The sequence below is a fragment of the Triturus cristatus genome, chromosome 4_1 (assembly GCF_964204655.1).
Source record: "Triturus cristatus chromosome 4_1, aTriCri1.1, whole genome shotgun sequence".
Lineage (NCBI taxonomy): Eukaryota > Metazoa > Chordata > Amphibia > Caudata > Salamandridae > Triturus > Triturus cristatus.
The window spans coordinates 462005079-462032277 of NC_140585.1; the positions used below are offsets into that span (position 1 = coordinate 462005079).

General features: G+C 45.3%; 1 protein-coding gene across 6 annotated transcripts in view; it reads left to right on the forward strand.

Moving 5' to 3' along the window:
- Positions 1-27199, forward strand: part of PTPRO (protein tyrosine phosphatase receptor type O) — a 922864-nt gene that overhangs the window by 552395 nt on the left and 343270 nt on the right. For all 6 annotated transcript variants that reach the window (XM_085652640.1, XM_085652641.1, XM_085652636.1 and 3 more), the window contains exon 6: positions 23612-23773. In XM_085652640.1, coding sequence (XP_085508766.1) covers positions 23612-23773 — 162 coding nt within the window. The remainder of the gene's footprint in view (positions 1-23611; positions 23774-27199) is intronic.

Here is a 27199-nt window from a genome sequence, read left to right on the forward strand (position 1 = left end):
GCGGCTGCCGTTTTTCCCTCACTAATACGATATTTACTATTCTATAGTGACTATAACCAGGTGCCCTCCCCTCCAGTGCGTGCTCATGATGCCTGAACATTACGCCTAATTAAAGTATGTACATTACGATTTTTTACATGTAGTGAATGACTGTGGGCAATCATGCGTATTATACCATATATGTGTATACAACCAGCGAATCCACATAGTATAATACCTATATGTTTGTTTCTGTGGTAATGTCACATATAGTCTGTCCTCTGTGTCTAACTGCTTCCTTTTTTCTTTTTTTCGTTGTTCTAAGAAAAATTCGAGTGATGAGTAAAATTCACCTTACACGCTCAGATATAGAATGAAAAATATATATTTAGAAAAATATATCACGAAAACTATATATATTTAGAAAAATATATCACGAAAACGATATCAACTGAATTCTCAGCAAGATATACTTAAAGTATGGTGATGTGTTTATACCCCACAACGATGAAACAGCCTTGTATTACTAGTGTTTTTTCTTCTTCTTCTTTTCAGATACCAATTTGGTCATATTTTTCATTGGGGTCAGTGTACCCTCATGCGCAACTTTCATTTAAGTCTGTTAATAGATACGAATAGGCATACATATCTTGATACAATATCCCTCTAGTGTTTAAGGGATAATTTACTGGTCCTGATGAGTAAAGCAGTGGGGACTGCTTACAAAACATGTTGACCCAGTAGGTAGCCACTAACTCGTGATATCTCCTACTCTCTTCCCCATTTTTAACGCTCCCAGCTAGAGAACAGAATAAAATTGTTTTTTCTACTAGCCAGGGTTCTTTTAATCTTTATATTTTACACATATTTCTAAACACTCACATCCCTTGCACTACACATAAGCCTTACCATCATAACAACAGTGCTCCCGCGTAGTCGTAGGTAGTAGCACGCCCGCCCCGTAGAGGGATGGGAAGACCCCCATGATGAAGCATGACACTATGAGATTCATAGTGTGTGAGGGGTATTTTAAAAACACATAGTGTTTTCCGTGACATTTCATGGATCACCCGAAACTCACTATAATTATCATTACAAAATTAAAAATTAATAATTTATAATCACTTTTTTCACTCCATGACAGGGTAGAATCACTTTTGTTTACATAATTCTTAAGGCACTGGATGACATGCTGTGGCATGTAGGATGCCCCTAAGGGATCCCAGTGTGGCGTCTGTGAGGCCGTGGAGCCTGACATTATCACTATCTTGATGCAAGAGTACAAAGCATTGAACAACAGTTCTAAACTCACTTTCTGGACAAAACAGGTAAATTTCCTTTAGGCCATCATTGTTTTTGGGGAATGGTGAGGTTGGTGTCCAGGGTGAAACCAAGATACTTGGCATTTGGTGAGAGTTGGGGTTCGAAGCTGCCAAGGTCCATGTCATTGAGCCAGATTTGTACTATATCTAGTTTGTTGTTCTTGCCAAATAATTAGAATTCTGTCTCGCTTGGGTTGATCTTCAGGTAGGTACTGAACATCTCGGTCTGGCTGATGTGCAAGTAGTGTTTGAGGTGTTGGATGTTTGAAACACAGGTGACTTTTTTGTAGCCCTTGGTCTCAATTTGCACATTGGGGAATATTTAGGTTATCTGGGGTTAGAGCATGATGCAGCTTCATTTAAAGCTTGACGTTGAGAGGAAACAGTATGGAAGCTTAGGGGACTGCACACGTGATAGGGACGGTTGTAAAGATAAGAGGAGAACCAGTGAATGACGTTGCGTGTTAATCCAGTTCGGGATTCTAGGGTGGGATGGTCGACTGTCTCGAAGGCAGCTGAAAAGTCCAGAAATATCAAGAACCAGGTGTCATCTTCATCTGTGGTCAAAAGGGCATTATCTATGATATGTAAGGTAGCAGTCTCCCTGATGCAGGATGATCTGGTAGTCATGCAGGAGAGGTTTAGAAATGATGTGGCCTTGGGGTTGAACCAAGGCTTAAGTTTTTATGGTTTTGCTGATTAATGGTAGGTGATTCATGGTCCGGTAGTTGGTGAGGTCTAGAGTAAGTTTATTTAGGATTGGAAGGATCTGGCTTGCCTTGAGAGCTTCTGGGAAGATGCTTTGAGTGAGGGGGCACCGAAAATGGTAGAAGAACATCCCCAGAGAGAGCTATGATGACGGACAATCTTGAGACATCATAATAAGAAGTGGCTTTCAGGGAGTTGAATAAGTCAGCGAGCTCTGGGAGGGATAGGGCTTTGCAGGCTGACCATTGTTGGATTCCATGGGCATTGATGGGTATAAGAAATTAAGAAGGCTTGGTATCATTGATGTGCTGTTCCATCTTCTGTATTTTTCATGGAAAAAGAGGTGGATGGCATTGTGATTTTCCAAGAAGTGAGCAATAGGTGGGTCTGGCAGGGGGGTAATGCAGTGCCTGATTCTCTTGAACAGCATTCGGCTTCTGTTAGTGGCTTCATTGATGGTGTTGGTATTTTGATTTGACTGATGTGATGAGCTGTCTGCCTGTTTCTCAGAGGGACTTCAGTATCAATAGGTCCTCGGGCCCTAGCAAAAAAGGTCCAATACAAAGCATACTTTTTCTAAATTGTTGCTGTATTAATACATATTCATGCAAAATTATGCTCGGAATGTGCCCTCTGTATTCATTACACATTGAATAATATATGACACATCAAAACAGTTTTTTCATGGATAGCAGTGTATGCATATTTCATGTGTCACCCTTTAAGTTGCTAACCCTCAGGGTCCATAATGTCCAGAGAAGAACCGCTTTGTTGTTTCGTTTTCACAATCAATGGTAACTAGTGTTATGGGAGAACCTGGCCAGTCCGCATTAAATCCTTTTATGTAATAGTGGTGAAATTTTCAACTATTCCTGGGCTGGGACACAATGCTCATTGTGCTGCACGTTTGATGGTCATTGGTCTTCTTTAGCTGAATAGTGCAAATGCACTGTGAAAGAATGAGAAGCATTGGTGCATTAGTACATAGCATTTCATATTGCCCTTCACTCCATCTCCAATTAATGTGGCTGTTGGAGTTGGTCCTCTCTGCAGGGTCAACCACCCCCAAAAATCCTTTTATCTTCACCCCTCCTGTTTTTCTGAATTTGTATTTGTTGTCATTAAGACTCTGTGCACTTTACCACTGCGAATCACTCCTAAAGTGCCTGTAAATAAATGCTACTAGTGGGCCTGTAGCATTCATTGTGCCACGCACTAAAGAAGCATTTTAAACTTGTCTCAGACCTGCCATTGCAGCCTGTAGTACAGATTTTCACTGCCATTTCGACCTGGCAAAAAAACCTTTCACCAGGCCTAAACCTTCCTTTTTAAGTCACCCCTATGGTAGGACCTGAAGGACCATAGGGTAGGGTGCATTGTATTTGAGAAGCAGAACAGATGGGTTTACGTTTTACATGACCTGGTAATGAAAAACACCCACATTCATTTTCTCTACAGTAAGACCTATCTGCCCCATTGGATAACAGTAAAATAGAGAAAACACCACACAAAAAGGATCCTACACCAGGTTAGAAAAACAGATCTTCGTTTAATAGATAAAACAAGACCTAAACAAACAACAAAAATCCAATGAGTAGAACTGAAGTTATTGAAGTTTAAAGTTTCTAGTGAGAAATAGCACAAAAAGCACAAAGCGCTATTGGAGATAAATGTTCGCACCGGACCAGGACAAAGTCACAAGTTAGATCCTGATTGCGGAGCTTTGGGTGGATCCACAAGGATGCGTCACACAGCTAAGGCGATGCGTCGATTCCGAATAGCAATGCAGCTGCGATGCAGAGTTTTGCCGTTCTTGTCGAGGCTACCATCCTTGAGAGATGTGAGGAGCTTTGCCAGGTAAAGTGTCACTCAGTGGCTGTTCCAAAGGCATTGTTTTGGTCCCAAGAGGCGGTTTGCAGTGGCAATGTGACTCATTTGCGACAGTTCCCATCCACTCAGCAGAGGCTTGGCATGGGTTCTGCTCAGAGATGTGCCGCTCAGCAGAGAAGATGAGTCCATTCCGCTGGTAGGCACCTCAGGCCCACTTCAAGGGGTCCAGGACCAGTCCTTGCATACCTTCGCAGGTGATTAGCCACGCTATACAAATCCTCAAGAAGAATTTACAACAATATTGGCAATAAGCAGGATCTGATAAACCGTGGAATGTGGCTTGTGGTATAAAGCTCACTGCTTTCACATTAGGCTCTAAACACAAAGGCTACACTAAAGTAAATATAAAGGAAAAACAAAAACACTGGTACTGAAAGGAACTACCTTGGATGTGGATGTGGTCATTGTGCGGGAGCAAATTGTAGTCACTCAAAGTGAAGTTAACTGGTGACTTAAGAAATATAACCCATTGCTCCATGCTGTATGCTATAGTGGGTGGAAGCAAAAGGTGAATGACTCAACAACAGACCAATTGATAGAGAGAGGTGGCTGAAAGCGCCTTCAAGTATATAATGCATTTAACTTTAGTACATCAAAAGGTACTGGCTAACGCGAGCCCTAACAATCAAGATCCACTATGCCATGCAGTCGGATCAAAGGCTTCTGTGAGACATCCTTGAGCAAAGAAGCACCCCATAAGACCATGAAGTATTTAAAAGTTTGTACATTTAGCTGTGGGACTGCATGAGGGAAAATTAAAGATTCAGGTGGCAGAATGGATGTACCTACACCAGTTGCATTTTTCTTTGTTTCACTACAGGTTGCAGCGGTGGATCCACTGAACACATGAAACTCTGGTTCAGTATACACCACCACTTTTTCCTTTTTCTTCACCTTCACTTGTTGCAGTAGCTGTTTGTTTTCTTGATCCTGATGAAGGTCGAGACACTTCTATAGGTCATAAAAGGCCGAAACATGTTGATCTCCTTGATGTAGCTGTCTTGAATCCTGACAGTCGCATCATTCAGCTTATTGTTGTTTTTAATCCTGTCTTAGGGTAGCTTAATAAAGTTTTGATAGCTAGCTCTATAGGCAATTTTATCTCACATTCACGTTAGCACTGCACATTCCATTCATTCACACGCCACGCTCACATAGGTTTTTAGTGCAACCCATGTGCTCTAATTGAAAAACATCCCTGAGCTCCTCCCTCATAGAGAGGGGGTTGTAGCCCATGTTAGGACTAGGTTCCTAACGCGTGGAGGCACCCCTATGATGAAGCATGACACCCATGGTGTGTGAGGGGAATCGTCCTTAAAAAGGTATACCTTCCCCTGACCAGTCGGTATCTTCTCTGGTGTGAGTCATGTGTGTTTCACATTCTAGTAGCTTTTATACCTTGGACCCATGGGCTTTTTTGTGAGTTGATTATATCAGTGGGGAGTGTGCCCACGCTGGTCCATAAACCTCCTCTTGGCCCTCTTTGTGTGTGTTAAAATACAGGGAAAATAAGGCAAGAGTCAGAAGATAGCATTATTAGGCAATTTTAAATGTGTTTCATTGTCAGAGCACAACTGAGACATGTTCAGAAGGTGATGGCATTTATTTTTCCTGCGCTGCTGCTCGAGTCCCATCGAGGAAAGAAGATCCAGGGCTGTAAAAGTTTAATGGTGGGACATAGAATCAAGCTGGAATATTCAGGTGCATAGGCGTCATAGAAAACCCATGGGCATATTTACATGGAGTTAACTCCACCAGAAAGTCACTTTTTCCGACGTTCTGATGACAATAACTCCTTGGCCTTATTTACAAGGCGTTGTTAAGCCACTTAACAAGGCTTACCGCCACCTTGTAAATAATGCCCCTATTCATGCAACACTTGGCATTAAAGGGGCATGCAATGGGTGTTGCAGTGGGCATTCCGCCGCAATACTAATTGCTTTTTTGAAGCTGCCCCATATTACAAGGTTAGGGGCAGCACCAAAAATACTGCCAGGAAATACCTGGTCTTAAGTAGCCGACAAGAGGAGAAATGTTTTATTTCGCTTCGTATTTGGGTCTTTCCATGTGTGCTGCATTCTCCAGGACACATAGATTGAGCAACTCATCTGTAAAGGTTATTTATGTGCAGGAAGGTGACTCTTACTGCACATAAACAATTGCCCCTGCAGCGCAGGCACCCAATGAAAATGTCACTATGGTTACTGTTTTTAGTGCCAGCGCTAGGGGAGACACAGGGGTGCGCCACATTCTTGTGAATATAGCGCATCCCTGCATTTTGAAACCATCAGAGAGAGGTATTACAAATGTTGGCGCTAACGCCATGCTGCACCAGTTACTTTTAAGTATTGGCCCTAGTTGTGAAAAAAGCAACACTCCCAAAGACGTTATGGCCAATAGATTAACTTTATACTCTCAAGTACACCCTTCCTACAGTAGTCGATTGGTAATGAATAATAAAAACACATTAAAGTAGGATCGTAACTTCTTTTAAACTAAGATAATTTTATTGAAAATGTTGAAATAGGTTGGTAATTTACAAGTTTGATTATTCTAAATAAGGTCACATTCCTTAATAATATAGCATTCGCGTTTTTCATTTGATAAAATTCTCAAATTGTGTTTATAGAGATATATTATCAATCTTATACAGGCCTTATCAATTTCAGTGAAGATATGCATTGATGGATTTGGGTTACTGTACTGGCTATCACAGTCCCTGTCCAGTCTTTCAAGCCAAATTGCTTTTACTGGTGCTAGGAGAGAGAGCTCAAATCCACTTTTCTCACAGTGCTCAGGAGAGGCAAAGTCAATTTAGAAGAATCTGATTGTACGGTAGGTCAGGTGAGGCTGTGCCCTCCGCTACCATGACAGAGGACTGCCTACCATATATTGAGATTTCCACTTGCCTTGTATGGCTAAACAACCTTGAATAGCTACCTTTTGTTTATCTACCTGTGTGGCAGATGCACAAGTCTGAATAGAATGACAAGCAGGTGCTCTATTTTCTTGGCTCTACTAAATATGCATTTTTTGTTTAGTCAAACAAACTCTCAGCAATCACCATGATGCGCATGAATGTTCTTTTGTACATTTTTCCTGCCTGAGTGTGCTATGCCTCGCATGGTGGACCTGGGCTGGTAGAATGAATGATGGGCAGTACAACCATTGATATAACCTAATGTGCCCAGTCGTGTATGGGCCTTTACGTCAAGAGTTTCTGCAAATGGAGCCAGCTGCAGTTCTGCTATCAGAAATACTGGGAATTCCCACATTCCAAATTGCCTGTGGGAACCGCGATTTTTGTGAGGTGGGAGCACCACCAATTTATGGCAATGCTCCCATCCAGGCAACAGACAATCAACTGGTGCAGCAGAAGCATCACCTCCTCCAGCACAGTGGCATTGGCACACGCAATTTAGCAATTCCCACCCGTTCAGTGGAGTTTTTGGTGGGCGTCTCAGTCAACTGGGTGGTGAAAAAGAAACACAAAGGCTAAATCACCCTCACATGGAGAGCTGGTCAGAATTTTCAATTTGTAGGACTGCTAGGCTGTTCACAGGCTTGAAAAATGCTAATGGAAATGATTTCAGAGAGACATCCTAAACAAGCATTGGCAAAGCCAATAGATCTCACAATAACAATAGACTATTGGGTTTGGCAATGTGTTTTTGCGATGTTGAACACCAGTGTGGCTGTTGTTTAGCATGGCTAAAAGTTAGTGGTGTGAAGAGTCCTAGAGTGAAGTGGGAGGAGTAGAGTGTCGTAGGCTGGATTTGTTGGAGTAGAGTGTTGTAGAGTGGAGTAGGGGGAGTAGGGTGTCGTAGAGTTGAGGGAATGGGAGTAGAGGTCAGTGGTTCATTGGTAGAGAGTGTCGTAGAGTGCAGTGTCATAGAGTGGAGTGGAATAGACTGGAGTGCCGTAGAGTGTGATGGAGTGAATTTAGGTAGTGGGGTGGACTGGATTGTAGTAGATTGCGGTGGATTGGGGTAGAGTGGTTTGGATTGAGTGGAGTGAGGTGGATTGGTGTGGGTGGACTGGATGGAGTAGATAGGATTGGAGTGGATTGAAATGGGGGAGGTGGATTTGATTGGAGTGGGGTGGATTAGACTGGTTTTGGGTGGGGTGGCGTGGGGTGATCGGATTGGATTGGGGTGGATTAGATTAAAGTAGAGTGGTTTGGAATGGGGTGAATTAGAGTGGAGTGGAGGGGGGTTGATTGGACTGGAGCGGGGTGGATTGTAGTGGGGTGGATTGGATTGGAGTGTGCTGGATTGGACTGGACTGGGGTAGATATGAGTGTGTTGGGCTTGATGGATTGGATTGAGTGGGGTACATTGGAGTAGAGTGGGGTGGGGGATGGATTTGAGTGGGATGGACTGGATTTGGTGAATTATGTTGGACTGGGGAGGAATGAAATGGGGTGGGGTGAATTGTATTGGAGTGAGGTGGATTGGAGTAGGGTGGACTGGATTGAGGTGGAATGGAGGAAGCAGGAATTGAGTGAGATGGAACAGTTTGGGGTGAATTGGATTGGGGTGGGATGGGCTGGATGGGAGTGCAGTAGATTGGATTGTAGTGGTGTAGATTGGATTAGAGTGAGGTGGGTTGGATTGAGTGAGGTGAACTGGATTGGGGTGGGGTGGATTGGATTGAGGTGGCGTAAATTGGAATGAGGTGGGGTGGGTTTGATTTGGCTTGTTTGTGGTTGGGTGGTGTGGGTTGAAATGTAGTGGGGTGGATATGATTGGGTTGAGGTGGATTGGATTTGGTTGGGATGGATTGGATTGGGATGAGGTAGATTGGAGTGGGGTGGGTTGGATTGGAGTGGGGTGGATTGGAGTGGGGCAGATTGGAGTGGGGTGGATTGTTTTGAATTGGAGTGTGGCAGATTGGTTTGGATTGGGTTGGGGCAGGCTGGAATAGTGAAGATTGGAGTGGGGCAGATTGGTTAGGATTGGAAATGACTGGAGTGGGGCAGATTGTTTTGGATTGGAGTGGGCCAAATTGGAGTGGGGTAGATCGTTTTGGAGTGGAGTAGGGCAGATTGTTTTGGATTAGAGTGGGCAGATTGTTTTGGATCGAGTGGGGCAGATTGTTTTTATTGGAGTGGGCCAGATTGTTTTGTATTGGAGTGGAGTGGACTGAATTGGAGTAGGGTGGATTGGTAAGGGAATAGGGTAGATTAGGGTGGATTGAATTGGTGTGGGGTGGATTGGAGTTCGGTGGATTAGAGTGTGAAAGATTGTTTTGGATTGAGTGGAGCAGATTATTTTGGATTGGAGTGGGCTGGATAGGAGTGGGGTGAATTGGGGAGGGAAAAGGAAAAGGTGGATTAGGGTTGATTGGATTGAGGTGGGGTGGATTGTGGTGTATTTGAGGGGGGAATTGAGGTGGAATGGGTGGATTGGGGTGAGATGGATTGGATTGGATTGGATTGCATGGGGTCAACTGGAGTGGGGTGGATTGGAGTTGGGTGGATTAGAGTGGGGCAGATTTGAATGGGGCAGATTGGAGAGGGGCAGATTGGAGTGGGGCAGATTATTTTGGATTGCAATGGGACAGGTTGGAGTGGGGCAGATTATTTTGGATTAAGTGGGGTAGATTGTTTGGGACTGGAGTGTGGCATTTCTTTGGGGATTGGTGTGGGGCAGATTGTTTTGGATTTGGTAGGTAATATTATACCTATTTTTTGTTTCTGAGCCTCTATCTCATACAGGCTTACTTGACACATTAAAAATGCTAGGTTTAGTGCATGTGTGCTGATTCCACTTCCGCTTTGCCACCATTTTGGAAGTGTGCAGTCTAGTTGCCGCAGAGGGATGTTCTTCGGGGACACAAGAAGGACTGGTGCACTGACACGCTTTTTGGTCTGTTGACCCTGTTCTCTACTTGGGGGCAGGGAGCATTTTATCTTTAGCATGTGTGTTGGTTTTGTTAATATTTGACCTATTTTTACATTCTGAGCCTCACTTTCATACCGGATTGCTTGGCACATTAAAAATGCTGTATTTAGTGCATGTGTGCCGATTCCACTTCTGATTTGCCACCATTTTGGAAGTGTGCAGTCTAGTTAGCGCGGGGGATGCATAGACGCACGCAGTGGGCACACAGTGGGCACGCCTAAGGCAAACCCATCTCTACCCGTCTGCACTTAGCCCGCACTCAGCACCAGCCATGCTGCCCAAATCCCCTCTCAGCAGGTCCATATAGAAGGTACTCCCCTACGGAGGTTCATGCTTTCAATCAGGGTGCATTATGTTCAGGTCAGTGTGAACAGTTTATTTCATCTTAGCTGTGGACCTGTTCTCTGTGTTCCCTTAAGCTGCTAGGTTGTATGTTGTCTTCCAGCACCTCCTGATCTAACAACTACCAGCCCTTTTTAAATGTCAGTAAGCATCATGCCAATACTCTAAGGATCCATGCAGCATTAATAAATGTACAATCCCTGCACAAAAACATTTGGATATTCTCTTTCTCACAAAAATGTGGATAAGCGATAGATCAGTGCTGGATATGGTGTTAGCAATTCCCGAGAATTACTCCTAGGTCCATCATGCTAGAGTGGATAAGAGAAGTGGGGGTGTTGCCATAGTTATAAAACATTCCGAGAAGTTTACTTCTTTTGAGATTCCTGAGCTCCAGGGGGGCAGAATCTTTGGGTTTTGCCTCTTTTCTCCAGCAAATAAGTCCTTTGCTGGAGTATTAATTTACCGTCCCCCTGGTCAAGCTACTGAATTCCTGTCCTTGTTAGATGACTGTCTTTCCAATCATCTCTTAAAGTACTCCAACTTCTCTGCTTTGTGAGACTTGAATATTCATTTGGACAAGACAAATGATTATCAAGCCTGCCTCCTCCTGGACATTATGTCTGCTTGGAACATGAGCCAATTTGTGGACAAACATACCCATTCAGCAGGCCACCTGCTTGATCCATTTTTTCTAATAGCTGTATCAAGGTTGCAGAGGTTTGAGTAATACCTGGTCGGATAATTCAACAGTTTGCTTCTACCGTATACTGGTGCAAGGCCCCAGATGTAGAGGGCTTAATCCCTCATTACCGCACCATAAATTGGCTAAGACAGAGGAAATAACATATATTCTTAATAATAGCGTTCCAGCTCTACCAGGCAGGATTGAAGCAGACGCAGTGGCAGTTAATTCCTGGCTAGGTAAATTGGCTGATGGGGTGGTACCCTCCAAGCCAGGGTCTGCTGGCCTGAGAAGTGCCTCAATCCTTTGGTTTGATGAGGTTAAATTAAAGCAGCAGCACTGTAAAAGGCTCAAACATCCTGGCATAAGCTCTATTTACCTGAGAACAAAGAGTTGCATATTTACCATCAGGGAATGAAAAAGGCTCACACAAAGTATTTCGCTAATGAAATGGCCATGTCAATAACAAACCTAAATAGGTTTTTAAAATCACATAAAGGTTTGTTAGTTGTTTTGCCCTGGGTCAGCCCTTGTAAGCCTCACCAAAACTTTGTTCTCAGCTTTCAGATTTCTTTGAGAACAAGATTCTGGGTATTGTGGAGACTTTAACGGTAGCTGGAACTAACAACAGTGTTGACACAAATGGTCAAAGTGGCAGAATGGACCTGCAGTTATTATTAGTAGTGAGATCAAATGGTCTGGGGACAGGTCTCAACAGTTTCAACCTTACTCTCTTGCTCTCTGACAGAGCTTAACACCATCTCAAAGCTTGTAGGTCCAGCTATCCTGATAACCCCTGCCTCCCTCAGATTTTGATCACTAACGCTGTGGCCATTAATCCTACCTTGAATTCTCTTCTAAATAACTCACTGTGCCAGGCTATTTTTCCCAGCTGCTGGAAGAAGGCCATGATGACTCTGCTGCTAAAAAAAAGTTTTGGCTGACAAGTCTGTCTTGGTCAATTGCAGGCTAATTCCTTTTTTGCCAGCATTTTCAAAGATCCTCGAAAAACTGATCAATGTCCAACCTTCTACATATCTTGACACCAATCAGTTTCTGCATCCATCACAGTTGGGTTTCCACCTGGGATACAGCACTGAATCCACTCTGGCAGAGGACTCTGATGCTAATTATGGGACGAAAGTTGCCTTATTGCTTCTGGACCTCTCCGCAGCATTTGACACAGTTTCCCACCCTATCCTGATGCAACGCTTGTGCGATATCGGGATAGGTGTTACTGCCAGGCTTGGTTGGGCTCCTTCTTAGATGTCAGTCTGTGTGGATTCCGTCATTTACATCTGACTCTAAACCCCTTAGGTTTGGGGTTCCTTAGGGATCTGCCTTGAGTCCAACATTGTTTAATGTGTACATGTCCCTCTTGGCAACCCTGGTGGATTCTTTGGAGTGCAGGTCATCTCTTATGCTGATGGCACGCAGATCCTCTTAACTTGAGGCTGGAACATCTCTATCGCCCATTACAGACTTGAAGCGTATCTGTCAGCGGTGTTTCAGTGGATGCGCTGAAGTAATCTCCAGTGCAGCACAAGTAAAACAGAAGTTCTAGTTGTCGCATCCCCCACCCCCTCTTGGGGTGGTGAAGTTTAGCCTAGCTCTGCTCTATCTCCCTTGAATCTCTGAGTAAATTTAAATGACAACTTGCCCTTCAAACCACAGGTGAAGAGAGTAGTTGGGACCAGTTATGGACTTCTTCGGTTCCTGATGAAATTTTTGTTCCTTCTTCCGTCTCCTTGTCAGAAGATGGTAGTCGGTACCCTCATAACAGATCGGCTGTACTATGCCAATGCATTATATTGGGGTATCCCACAGTAGCAACTCAAGAGACTTCAGTTGGTGCAGAATGCTCTATCCCGCCTCCTGCTCAACATCCAGAGGAATGCCTCTATACAGACTCATCTCAAAGAGTTGCACTGGCTGCCTATTCGCAAGAGAGTGAAGTCCAAGGGACATGTGTTATCCCATTGAGCTTTCTATGGCCTAGGTTCCAACTATTTTACTGAGAGACTTCCTCACTATCATCCATCTAGATCTTTCCGTACTGCTGATGCACTGTTGGCAGTGGTGCCTAAGATGAAGAGGAAGAGATGGGGAGGCACCTCTTTTCCTGTGTTGGCTGCTGCAGGCTGGAATGCACTTCCCTTGCACCTGTGTGCTACTAAGGATGTTAGTTCTTTTAAGCGCAGTTTAAAAACATGGCTATTTAGCTTTTTAATTGATTCGATTGATTGGAGTGGGGCAGACTGTTTTGGATTGGAGTGGGTCAGATTGGAGTGTGGCAGACTAAAGTGGGGCACATTGTGAGCTTAGAAACGTGGCTATTTAACTTTTTATATTGATTTGATTGATTGGAGTGGGGTAGACTGTTTTGGATTGGAGTGTGGCAGACTGAAGTGCTGCACATTGTTTTAGATTGGAGTGGGACAGATTATTTTGGATGGTATTGGGGCAGACGGTTTTGGACTCAAGTAGGGCAGATTGTAGTGAGGCAGATTGTTTTGGATTAGAGTGGGGCAGATTGGAGTGTGGAAGATTGGAGTGGGTCAGATTATTTTGGATTTGAGGGGGGCAAATTGGAGTGGAGCAAATTGAAGTGGGGCAAATTGGAGTGGGTTGGGAGGACTGAAGTGTGTGGATTGGATTGTGGTAGGTGGTTTGGATTGAAGTGGGGTGAATTGGATTGTCTGGGCTGGATTGGATTGAGTAGGGCAGATTGGTGAGGTGGGTGGATTGGCATAGATTGGAGTCAGGGGGATTGGAGCGGGGTGGATTGGGGTATACCGCATGATAATGTGTTAACAGTAAAAAGAACAAATGATGGACTGAATGCTGATCAATGCAAGCATTCATCCCCAGTCACAAGGATCTAGGTTTAATTCATTGTTTTTTTGCTCACCGTGCCACCCACTTTGGACCCAGCCATATGCAAATCAGCCTTGACCCTGAGCCTCATGGGAACAGTCCAGCCCAATCTGACAATCCAGGTCCTCCCTGGACCGGAAACAAGTCTATCTTGAATCCAGTGGCCAGGGAGACCAGGCCTGGCAGTTCGGGCTGGACTGTTCTCATGGGGAACAGGATCAAGACTGATTTGTATATGGCTGGGTCCAAAATGGAATTGTCAGGTACCCCACAAGACTTACCTTTGCTTGTGAAGTAATTCCGCAGAGACGACAAGAGCGCCCGTCCGTGTACCAACCTGACCCCCCTTGGATAGGAAACTCAACAGGGATGAGATGGACACAAGGATGGGAGCCGCTTAAGGACGTAGGGCGGTGGTATGGGAATGGAGCGTGCAGGGTATCCCGGGGCAGCTGGAAAACAAACAATAACAGGATTGGTAACCTAACCCCAGGCTATTCCAGACTATCCCTAAAACACACACAACTGTTCTCTTGCCGGGACTCACCAGTGCTTCTGTTTCCGGAATCCAGCGAGACTCTCCTACTAAAGGTGATTCAGCAGAAGCCCTAACTGTAACCAAATAATAGCGCTCCTGCGCGGCTCCCCCAAAGTAAACAAGTAAAGCGCTCCTGCGCGGTAGTCCCAAAATAAACAAACAAAGCGCTCCTGCGCGGTATATCAAAACAAACAAACAAAGCGCTCCTGCGCGGTGTATCAAATAGCACGTAAAGCGCTCCTGCGCCGCTCTCCGAATACACAGTCAAGAACTCCTGCGCTGCTAACAAAACAAAGAAATGTGAGTAAGGCGCTCCTGCGCTGCTCACCCACAGAAACAAGTTCAACAACGCTGCTGCGCTGCTTCTTTGCCGATCGAAATGCTACAGCTGTAGCACTTCAGCAATGGTGCCAGAACGAGAGCGCTCCTGCGCGGGAACCCCCAACACCGTAAGTACCTTCGTGTTGGTAGCGGACAGAAACACTCCTCCGTCGCTGAAGCCTCGGAACTGGAATTCAAAGCACAGAGCCGGCGGGAAACGCGGAGATAAGGCGTTTACCCCGGAAGTGCTTCCAGGACCAGCCTGTGGCAGGAGAAGAACTAGACCGGGGCTCAGCTTCCAGCCGGAAGTGAGGATTCCGGCAATGTTGTGCGTGCTTCGTGGGATGTCGGGAAACGGCAATCGCCGAGAACCCGACAGAACCCCCTCCCAAAAGACTTCCCCCCCCCCCGAACCCCCCGGACCTAGAAGGGACAAGCAGGGCGAGGGCACAGGGGGTGACTGAGATGAAAAGCACGGATCAGAACGGGAGCATGGCGCACATGGGACAAGGGCTCCCAAGACCGCTCGTCCGGACCGTAACCCTTCCAGTCCACCAGATAGAAAAGCTTACCTCGCACCCGGCGAGACCCCAAGATGGCCCTGACCTCATATTCAACATGGCCCGCCACCACCACAGGAGAAGGAGGAGAGGGGATTGGGTTGTCAGAGCGGACCGCCCGCAGAAGGGACACATGGAATACAGGGTGAATCCGCATGTGTGATGGGAGCGAGAGCCTCATGGCCACAGGAATAACCACCTTGTCGATGGCAAAGGGACCCACAAAACGGGGCAACAGTTTCTTGGGACCATGCACATTGATGTGCCGAATCGAAAGCCACACACTGTCGCCCACTCTGTATTCAGGCTCCTTCTGTCTGTGGGCGTCCGCATGCGCCTTGTAGGCGTCCTTCGCCTTGGACAACTCAAAGCGCGCCTGCTGCCATAGTCTATGTAGAGTCTCATGATAGGCGCACACCGTAGGCAACTGGCTGTCCCGGGGGACTTCCCAAGCAGATGTGCGAGGGTGACGACCATGGAGACAAAAGAAGGGGGACATGCCAATGGCCGAATGCTTGCTGTTGTTGTATGCATATTCTGCTAACCATAGTACCGCAGACCATTCCTTCTCTACCATCAGCAACAGACATCGGAGATACTGCTCCATAGTGTGGTTTGTTCTCTCGGCCTGACCATCGGTCTGGGGATGGTACGCTGAGGATAAGCGCACGTCCATCTCGAGGAGTCTGCATACTTCTTTCCAGAAACGGGATACGAACTGCGAGCCCCTGTCCGTTATGACCACAGATGGAATGCCATGGAGGCGAACCACCTCGTGCACGAAAACCAGGGCCAGGTCCTTCGCCGTGGGTACTTTCAACAAGGGTACGAAGTGCGCCATTTTGGAGAGGTGGTCGACTATGGTGAGAACCGTGGTGTGTCCAGTCTTGGTGATGGGAAGGTCAACCACGAAGTCCATGGAGACGGTGTGCCAGGGAAACGGTGGCACCGGAATGGGACGCAGCAGACCAACCGACGGCTCAGAGCTGTTCTTGCCTAACAGACAGATGGTACAGTTCGTTACATGCGTTCTTGTGTCGGACACCAGTGTTGGCCACCAAAATTGTCTTTGTATTAGTTCGAGTGTCTTGTGATAGCCAGGATGACCGGCAAGGACATGATCATGGCACATACGGACTGCTTTTTGTTGACTTGGTACCCCAGGTAAGCACAACCGTTCCCCTTTGAACAGCAATCCGTCCACACAAGTCACCTCTTCGCTGTCTGTGGCCAGGCCTATCGGATCGGACCGCTTCACGTCCCTCTTTACTTGAGCTAGGAAGTCTGTAGATGCTATAACGCCCTGGAAATGTTTTTCAGATATGATGGGAACCGGCTCGGGGTTTTCGGCAGGTTCGTCATGGTCGTCCAGCCGTGAGAGGGCATCGGCCTTGGCGTTGTCCTTTCCAGGTCGGAACGTGATCACGAAGTTATATTCGTTAAAGAATAAGGTCCATCGCAACTGTCGGGCTGTGAGGGCACGGGCTGAACGCAGGAACTGGAGGTTCCGATGGTCGGTGTAGATGGTCACTATGTGTTTGGCGTCCTTCAAGAAGTGGCGCCATTCCTCGAACGCCGTTTTGATGGCTAGCAGCTCCCGGTCAGACACAGTGTAGTTGCGTTCCGCTGGTTGTAATTTTTTGGAATAAAAAGCTACCGGATGTAGTTGTCCTGTGTCGGTGCTTCGTTGGGACAACACCCCTCCTATAGCGTCCTTCGAGGCGTCTGCTTCCACGATGAAAGGTTGCTCCGTGTCCGGATGCACCAGCACGGGGGCTATGGTGAAACGTCTTTTTAGTTCTTGGAAGGCCCTCTCAGCGTTCTGCTCCCACCCGAATGGCACACCTTTTCGCAACAAGCGTGTTATGGGAGCCACCAGTGCGGAGAAACCGGTGATGAACCTGCGGTAGTAGTTGGCAAAGCCTAGGAACCGCTGAACCCCTTTTACGGATTCCGGAGAAGGCCAAGACAAGATGGCTTCTACCTTTTTGTTGTCCATGTGGATACCTTCAGGTGTTATGATGTGTCCCAGGAACTCCACAGAGGTGACATGAAAGACGCTCTTCTCCAGTTTGACGTACAAACGATGTCTTCCTAGCTGTTGGAGGACAGAACGCACATGCTGCACGTGTTCAGCGCTGTTACGGGAATAAATCAGGATATCGTCTATATAGACGATACAGAAGACATCTATAAAGTCCCTCAATACCTCGTCGATGAAGTACTGGAAAGCTGCGGGGGCGTTACAGAGTCCGAAAGGCATAACCTGGTATTCGAAGAGACCGAACTTCGTCCGGAACGCGGTCTTCCATTCGTCCCCCTTCCGGACTCTTACTAGATGGTAGGCACCCCGCAGGTCGAGTTTGGTATAAATGGAGGCGTCTTTTACTTGATCCAGTAGATTGGTGATCAAAGGCAGGGGGTACCGGTTTTTCACCGTGATGGCGTTCATCGCCCGAAAGTCAATGCAGGTCCTCAGATCACCTTCCTTCTTCGACACGAAGAAAAGAGGAGAGGAAACCGGAGACCTGGAATGGCGAATAAACCCGTTATCCAGGTACTCATCCAAATAGGATCGAAGGTGGATGTTCTCCTTTTCTGTGAGAGAATAAATTCTGCTGCATGGCAACGTGGAGCCAGGGATTAAATCTATGCGGCAGTCAAACGACCGGTGTGGTGGCAGGGTGTTGGCTCCTTTTTTATCGAACACCTCTGCCAGATCCTGATATTCCTCTGGTATGGTTGTGTGGGAAACCGACCCCATGCCATCAACGGGTAGTGATCTCGCCTGCACCGAGCGAGCCCCCAGACGATTGTCCCTCGTATAACAGGTCTCACAGCAGTATTCCGAATCCAGGTGAATTATTCTGGCCGCCCAATCGATTCGGGGATTGTGCTTCACCAACCACGGCAACCCCAATATAACCTTGAATTGCGGAGCGTCGATAACATCAAAACTGATGGACTCAGCATGTTGGTTGGCAAGAAGCATGGACATCTTTTCGGTTTGATGTCGGATTGGGCCAGAGGTCAAGTCCGTTCCATCAACAGCCTTGACTGCTTCGGGTTGTTCTTTTGCCACGGTTTGTATACCCAAGGCACTCGAATAACCGGTGTCAATGAAGCTGCCTGTCGCACCGGAATCCAGCATGGCGGTTACCAACCAGGTTCTGCCCGCCTGATTCTGTAAGGAGACTTCGATGCCTACATGATGACTGCCATCGAATACTGCGGGGATCACTGAAGTGTGATACGAAGAACCCAGAGGACGGATCCCCTTGTCTACTGGGTTGTCTCGTTTCCCATCTGATCGCCTTTTGTGATGGGCAACGCAAACGGCCGTCTGCCCCTTGATTTAGAGGGTTTCACTGGACACTCCCTGACGAAGTGTCCGCTTTTCCCACAATACAGACATTGGTTCTGCTTCCTTCTCTTTTCTCGCTCGTGAGCGGTCAACGGCCCTCGTATGCCCCCGATCTGCATGGGTTCTGACGCTTCACCCTGGGGGGAAGCTTCGTCCTTTGTTTTCTCAACGCTTTTTTCTCCAAAGGATAAGAACCGGTTTTCACTGCCCTTCCCTTTCTCGGTCTTTCTTTCCTGGAGACGAAAATTCATCTTCACCACCAAGTCGATGAAAGGACCTATTTCCTCAGGCGGGTCGGGTAACTGTGCGATGAGGTCCTTCAGGTCATCACGTAATCCTCGATAGAAGACTGGCACCTTCTTGTCCTCTGGCCAATTAGCCTCGATGACCAGCCGGCTGAAACGGGTGATGTAATGCAGGAGATCTTGGTTGCCTTGTTTTAAGCTAAGCAACTCGTTATCTGCGGCCTGTACAAAGGTGTGGCGAGCGAACATCCGCCGCATGGCTTCTGTGAACGTCGGCAAGTGGTGGAGCATGGGATCGTCGTTTTCTACAAACGAAATGGACCACTGAGCGGCGTCACCTCCCATGTATGATAAGATGTAGGCGACCTTGGAGGCATCATCAGGAAAAGCCGTATTTCTGGCCATGAAATGTAGGTGACATTGATGGAGGAATATCCCATACTTGGTACTATCGCCGTAGAAGCGTTCCGGTGGTGCCAGTTGTACCTGATGAGGTGTTACGACTTGAATGGCGGAGCTCTGAGTGGGAGCTGCGGGGGCCCCCCCAAAGGTGAAGGTAGGCGGCCTCAACAGCCCTTCTTGTATGACTCTGGAACTAGGGGTAGTGCCCCAAGGACTGGAAACCCCGGATGCCATGTGACTCTGGATGGACGTTACATCATGGCGTAGACTAAGGTTCTCGGCTTGCATGGCAGCCAACATGACTGCTATGTCCTGCAAGGTGACTTCCGGGTCGCCCATGTCGTCTGGGTGGAATAGTAAACGTGGGCTTTGAATTCTGTCAGGTACCCCACAAGACTTACCTTTGCTTGTGAAGTAATTCCGCAGAGACGACAAGAGCGCCCGTCCGTGTACCAACCTGACCCCCCTTGGATAGGAAACTCAACAGGGATGAGATGGACACAAGGATGGGAGCCGCTTAAGGACGTAGGGCGGTGGTATGGGAATGGAGCGTGCAGGGTATCCCGGGGCAGCTGGAAAACAAACAATAACAGGATTGGTAACCTAACCCCAGGCTATTCCAGACTATCCCTAAAACACACACAACTGTTCTCTTGCCGGGACTCACCAGTGCTTCTGTTTCCGGAATCCAGCGAGACTCTCCTACTAAAGGTGATTCAGCAGAAGCCCTAACTGTAACCAAATAATAGCGCTCCTGCGCGGCTCCCCCAAAGTAAACAAGTAAAGCGCTCCTGCGCGGTAGTCCCAAAATAAACAAACAAAGCGCTCCTGCGCGGTATATCAAAACAAACAAACAAAGCGCTCCTGCGCGGTGTATCAAATAGCACGTAAAGCGCTCCTGCGCCGCTCTCCGAATACACAGTCAAGAACTCCTGCGCTGCTAACAAAACAAAGAAATGTGAGTAAGGCGCTCCTGCGCTGCTCACCCACAGAAACAAGTTCAACAACGCTGCTGCGCTGCTTCTTTGCCGATCGAAATGCTACAGCTGTAGCACTTCAGCAATGGTGCCAGAACGAGAGCGCTCCTGCGCGGGAACCCCCAACACCGTAAGTACCTTCGTGTTGGTAGCGGACAGAAACACTCCTCCGTCGCTGAAGCCTCGGAACTGGAATTCAAAGCACAGAGCCGGCGGGAAACGCGGAGATAAGGCGTTTACCCCGGAAGTGCTTCCAGGACCAGCCTGTGGCAGGAGAAGAACTAGACCGGGGCTCAGCTTCCAGCCGGAAGTGAGGATCCCGGCAATGTTGTGCGTGCTTCGTGGGATGTCGGGAAACGGCAATCGCCGAGAACCCGACAGGAATGGCATGATGACCAGAAAATGGATGGATTTGAGCCCAGATCTCTATACTGGGCGTGAATATTTGACACTGTTCAGCATTCCGTCCATCAATTGTTCTTATTGCATTTGTCACCGTGAGTGGGACGGTTATGCCCAGACATGGGTTGTGTGCTCTCCAGGTCACTGGAGTCAAACCAGCCTGGCTGATGAGGGGGGATACCCCTAAACCGGTCCTAGGATGCTTGGCAGTTCTGGCTCGACTGTTCTCATGGGGAGCAGGGTCAAGACTGATTTGCATATGGCTGGGTCCAAACTGGAATGGCATGGTCAACAAAAAAACAATGGATTTGGGCCCAGATCTTTATAATGGGGGTGAATGTTTGCTATTGTTCAGCATTCCGCCCATCAATTGTTCATTTTGCAATTATGTGTTGAAGCATTTTTTTACAAAATTACACATAAGAAAGAAACAATGCCACTTTGCAATAAAATAATCCTAATCTTATGTGAACAGCGCCCACGAGAAAAAACAAAAGGAAATGTGAGTGCAAAGTGAGAAAAGAAGTCTTGGCAAATGAAAAGAAACTTTACTATAGAACAAAAATCTTTTCAGTTTTGTTTGTCCTACTGGGCACGTTTTTGCCAGTCACAGATAAACAGGTAAACAGAACAAAGGTTAAACAGAACAAAATAGTACCCCAATCATGTCGGGTGCAGCGGACGGGCACTGAGTAAGTTGAATCAATCAGTGCTCTGTCCCTGCTCCACAGAGAGGAACGGAAATTTTGTTAGGCCTGCCATGATATATTACGAGGCTGTAAAGAAGAGTGCCACGCAAACCAACAAAAAGTAAGCATCGGGCAGTCTCCAAGTCCTTTTATGTATACAACAGTGTCTCGCAAGCAAAACGCATGTGCTAGCACAAGCTCTTGCAGGCTTGATTCTAAAAAGGCAGCCGGTTCAACAGCATTCTCATCAGCAGAAGGGAGGGAGCTTTTGATGCAGAGCTGGTTCAGGCTCCATAATCGGAAATGCAGGGGTTCCCCCACTTCTAAGTGAGATGAGGGATCCGTAAATTGGGTAGGTAGGACATCTGCCAATTTTTGATACACAGCTTTTCCAAATCTCCATATAAGGCCCTGAAAATGGATAACTTAACACACTGAATGGCGCACCTAACTGGATAGGCATGGGACAGCCCTGTTCATGCCAAATAGTGACAGGTAGAACAGAAACAATAAATCTTCCAAAAGAACTGATGCATAAAATAGGATAGGAATGCTGGCTAAAGACCCAGGTGTAGCATTAAATGAGTCTGAGGGATGGGGGTAGCGGGTGGGACACTATTGTTATGTTAGTAGTTGTGGGTGATGGCTGGGTTTTCTTTCATTGGATTATACTGAATCACGTTGTATATACAGGCATACTAATTGCTGTTGTTGCTAACATACTGTAAATCACATACGAATGTCACTGAGTATATAATGTACTGACATTAGCAAATATTGAAGTGTCACTTGTGCCGTTCATGTGAATGCCTTTTACACTGGGTGTCGTTGTACTACGAAAACTAATAAAATATGTGTAAAAAAATTTAAAAAGGCCCTAAATCCTGAATCAGATTTTAAAAGTAGAAACAACAATAAATTCATGAATACAATCTCTTGAAGTTGTTTTACACCATTTACTTGAAATTGTTTACTAGCACCATAGCACTGGCATATATAAAAAATCTATACTAATATATTTATTAAGTTGTCTTTTTTCCCCAAAAAATTGAGTTTAATGGGAAGAAATTTTATGGTTTGTAGGAAGAAAAGTGAAATACTATGCTCCAGTCCCATGTGAGGATACGTTTAAGTGTGAATGATGTATTGCATGTTATAACTCAAACATCATTACTAAGAGGGATAATGTTATAAATGTTAGTTCTGGCATGCAAAATACACTGGTAAATGGCTAGTGTTAGGAAGATGAAGCTGTTCTGATTGCTACATGTTGGATATATTTTATGCAAGAACGCAGACAGTTGCACAGACTAAGATGAGAGCATAAAACATTGACTAAACAGATTCGTTATGACTTTTTCATGCATATTTCAGGATTTTGTTTTTCATCTGATTTATTTTCTTGGTTCTTATTTTGTTATAAGAAGAAGAATTGATGGACAGATTGCAGAACAATGACATACATTCACCCCAGTACGGAGAACTGGGCCTAAACCCATCTTTTTTTGCTCAAAATGCCATTCCAGTTTGGACCCAGCCATATGTAAATCAGTCTTCACCCTGTGCCCGATGGGAACAGACCAGCCCGAACTGCCAGGTCAGGTCCTCTCTGGACTGGAAACAAGCATCCTAGGACCGGTTTCGGAGTTTCACCCCTCATCAGCCAGTATAGCTTGACTCCAGTGGCATGGACAGCACGGGACCCATGACTGGGCATACCCGTCCCACTCAGGATGACAAATGCAAAAAGAAGAATTGATGGACAGAATGCAGAACAATGTCATACATTCACCCCAGTATGGTGATCTGGGCCTAAATCCATCATTTTTTGCTCACCATGCCATTCCACTTTGGACCCAGCCATAGGGGTTTCAACCCTCATCAGCCAGGATAGCTTGACTCCAGTGTCATGGAGAGCACGGGACCCACGTCTGGGCATACCCGTCCCACTCAGGCTGACAAATGCAAAAAGAAGAATTGATGGACAGAATGCAGAACAATGTCATACATTCACCCCAGTACGGAGATCTGGGCCTAAATCCATTGTTTTTATGCTCACCATGCCATTCCAGTTTGGACCCAGCCATATGCAAATCAGTCTTGAACCTGCGCCCAATTTGTTATGTCTATCAGCTTTTGTGATAATAATCATATTCCCTGCTTGAAATGATTTCCCATAGGCTCACAGATGTTCAGTAATGTAACCTGTTTCATTTGATGCAATTTGATGGGCCCTTTACAAAATGATTTAAGGAGATTAAAATAATTTCTGTAAATTGTATCCCTTGCGCGTCTCTCTTAAGGGGGGGGGTCCTGCTATTGGCTTTTTCATAATAAATCAATTCAGCAAGAGGCAGGCCTTCTCACATTTTAATTAACCTGTACTTCATGTTTTCTGATTTAGGGAACTCAACAGAATTTTCGACCATGGACGAGAATGCACATGAATTTGTGGCCGACCTGAAGGAGCCAGGAAAATATAAATTATCAGTGACAACATTTAGCTCCTCTGGGCCTTGTGAAATTAGAACCAGTCAACTGACCAACACGTTCAGTTTTTATATCAGTGAGTATAAGTCTTCTTGATGAAAATAATGTTTAGCTTTTAGCTGTTACAAATCTTTAGAAGTGCGCAAAGTAGAGAAGGTACTGCAGTTAACAGATTTTGGAATTAACAAAGTAAAGTGCTTTCTATTTAAAACCCTAATACAATAATTCTAGTCCTTTATAATTTCACATGCAAACTGATTGTGTTTGGGCATGATGACACAGGCGTTCAGCTTTTTGATTGATTCTTTAAATGAAATATGGAGTAAAGTTGTGCAAATTGATAAACTTGGTATTAAAGTTTTACTTAGAATTTTCTTTTTTTTTATACTTTTGTGCACTTTTAAAGTTTTCTACTGTGCTGATTTTTCAAAAACAATATTCTATATATACGGTTGTTTAAACAGCGAAATATAAATATTTACTTTGATTGTTCACTTTCAAAAGAAAGTAAGTTCCTATGAGAGTTGTTAGGGCGCCGAAAGACATGCATCTTTGTACAGCATGAAACAAGCTCAAGATTCGGGGATTGTAAATTCACATTTTTCAACGAGTTTCATCTTTTTCCAACATTCCTCAATTACATTTTCTAAATGAGTCTGCACGATTTGCATAAATATACATATTTCATACCTTGCAATGTGCTCTGAAAGAAAGTTATTGATAAAAATTTGTAGTACTGTTAATAGAAAAGTACTCTGTGGACCCTCAAATAGCTGGCCCGGCAGAAAGGATGTGAGGCACAGAAGGGTGGATTCTTAAGGGGCAGAGCCAATGATAGTCAGACTACAATCTGTTGGTCCATATGATTAAATTGTTCTAGATTGGTCATTAAAGAAGTTTTCAACAAGGATAACTGTGTAGTAAACATGTTCTAGCTTACTTTAGGGGTCTCGTAGTCTCTAATTTATGAAAGCTTGGTGAATAAGATACCTGCTGCAGACATCTTTGTTTCTCGAATTTTAAGACATAGTACTGGTAACATAGCTCAGGTGGGTATTGTATTTGCTGCAGAGGTATATGTGTAATCTGCTGATTATAGGTTTGAAGCGAATCAAAGTAACTGCACAACCGACCGGACACATGTTGCTGTTCTAGAAAGATTCCACAGTTGGTTGATGTGTTTTGTTGGCGAGACCCTTGTGTAACCCGAAGGACTCTATTTAAAGTAGTGGTACAGGAATTCAGCCAGTTATGTGGCCACTACAAGAATTTGCTTGCAGGTTGAATGCTTGCAATTTAAAACCCAGCCTTTCAATCTCATATGGTTGATGTAATGTTCTTATACGTTCAGTAGTATTTAACATCCATTATTAAGTGCACAATCCCCCCAAAAAACAATGCTGATGGATGTAATATTTGAATTAATCTCAGTCAGTGGTAATTATTCTGGTTTACATTCCTGCCCCTTGTTCTTTTGCTCACTCTGCCACTCTGGACAGAAATCAACCATATGCAAAGCCGCCTTTTCCTGCTTCAATAGGATCAGTCCAGCCTAGCCAAACTGCCTGGCCATGTCATCTCTGAATGGCAACACATGCAACATCTGACTGGTTTTACCCAGGGTGGGCATCGTCAGTGAGTTGGAACACGAGTCCACTGGCACAGAGAGCTATCAGACCCATGTATGAAATACTTTCTGGATTTATATAGCGCTGCTAATCACCTGTGAGGACATCCAGGCGCTGTCTATGAACAGGGGGAGATTAAGTGATTTGCCCAGAAGCACCGGATGTTGCACCGATGTTGAGATTTGAACCCAGAGCCCCAGCTCCTGAGTCAACAGCTCTGGCTGCTGCGCCACATCCCCTTGCCTGTATTGGCGTTTCCTTAGCACTTCGGCCATTGCAGTGTGAGAAACAAAAAGGTGATGGGTGGAATGCTCATATTAATCTCAGCAACTGCTCATTAATCTGGCAGCATTCCTATTGTTTCCCCTTTGTGCCACTCCAGACTTTAAATCCAAATACCTCAATAAGTGCTGTACATTACAGAAACATGCTTATTTCTATATGGGCGCCCCCACATTCATACTGACCACAATGCGGTTGACATCATGACCGTAATTGTGAAGTTGTGTACTTCAGAGCATTTCCAATTGATTGTCCAGCACTTTGCCGCCTATTTAGCTTGCTTTGTGCTGCATAAATACTCTTAATAACTAAATAAATTAATAGACGTACAGGTAATGTAATCTGAGTAGGAATGTTATTTTTCACAGCTATCTTAACACAGGAAGCAATGTTTACTGCAGTTCATAGTTCTAGTATAATTTCACAAATGTTCCTGAGCTTTCCTTTGGATGTCCATTTACGCTGCATTTTACCCCAGGACCATTGTGAAAGGTGCAAGCCAGGTATATGTGACTTTGGGTCTCTAATCCACCATCCCATAGCAGACATCATTAGTTTCTTCTTTTAGTGTTCATTGGAGGTCATATTCGTTTTTCCTGGGCCTGTGGTGTCCACAGTTCCGGCGCAAAGTCACCACGGCGGGCAATGACCAGGGCCAGGTTGGAGACCCAATTCAGCTCTGGCAAAAATATTCAAACCTTCCCCTCACTGCAGGAGGCCACAACTAAAGTGGAACCATGTGTCACGGCAGTTCATCCTGCCTTGAAAGCAGCCCTTTAAGGCTGCAGCCCTCAGGGAAAAGGCCAGAGTGGCACAATGGCCAGTCCGGCCCTGGCAATGATCACTCTTTCCCTCTCATGGATTTATGTGCTTCTGAAGCCTGATGCTTTCAGAGATTTGCTAATCAACACTCGATCTGAACCTTTGATTAGGTACACATCCGCCTAAAAAATTCCTTCATCTTTAGTAATAAACTTGAATCGAAGTATAGATTTTAATTTTAGATTCTTTTTATATTAAATGTATTTAGCGGTAACTTGTGCCTGTTTCAATTGTGATTTATTTTCTTTCTCTTTTTTGAAACATGAAGTATGTAGGCGATGCAAAATTGTACCAGGCTGTGATTAAGTGCTCGGTTTGGTGGTAATTTATTTGTGTATCCTTCATAAATATTAACAGAAGACGGCACATCTGACTGGTATAAATATATATATATTCAATGAAAAAACCATAGGTTTCACACATGTTATAGTTAGCTGGAAATTTTACTGATAAAAAACCAATGAAATTCCCCCGTTATAGTTACTGTAGGCAACTATAACTCACGCGACCGTAATGCTCTGCTGATGCTAATACTGTATTTAGACACTTATTTGCCCATGTCTTCTTCCATTAAATTTTAGCTATACATATTTTACAATTTTTTTTTTTTCATAAAGACACATATGTCATCACCAGAGGATTACGGTCGCGTGAGTTATAGTTGCCTACAGTAACTATAACGGGGGAATTTCATTGGTTTTTTATCAGTAAAATTTCCAGCTAACTATAACATGTGTGAAACCTATGGTTTTTTCATTGAATTAGCAAGG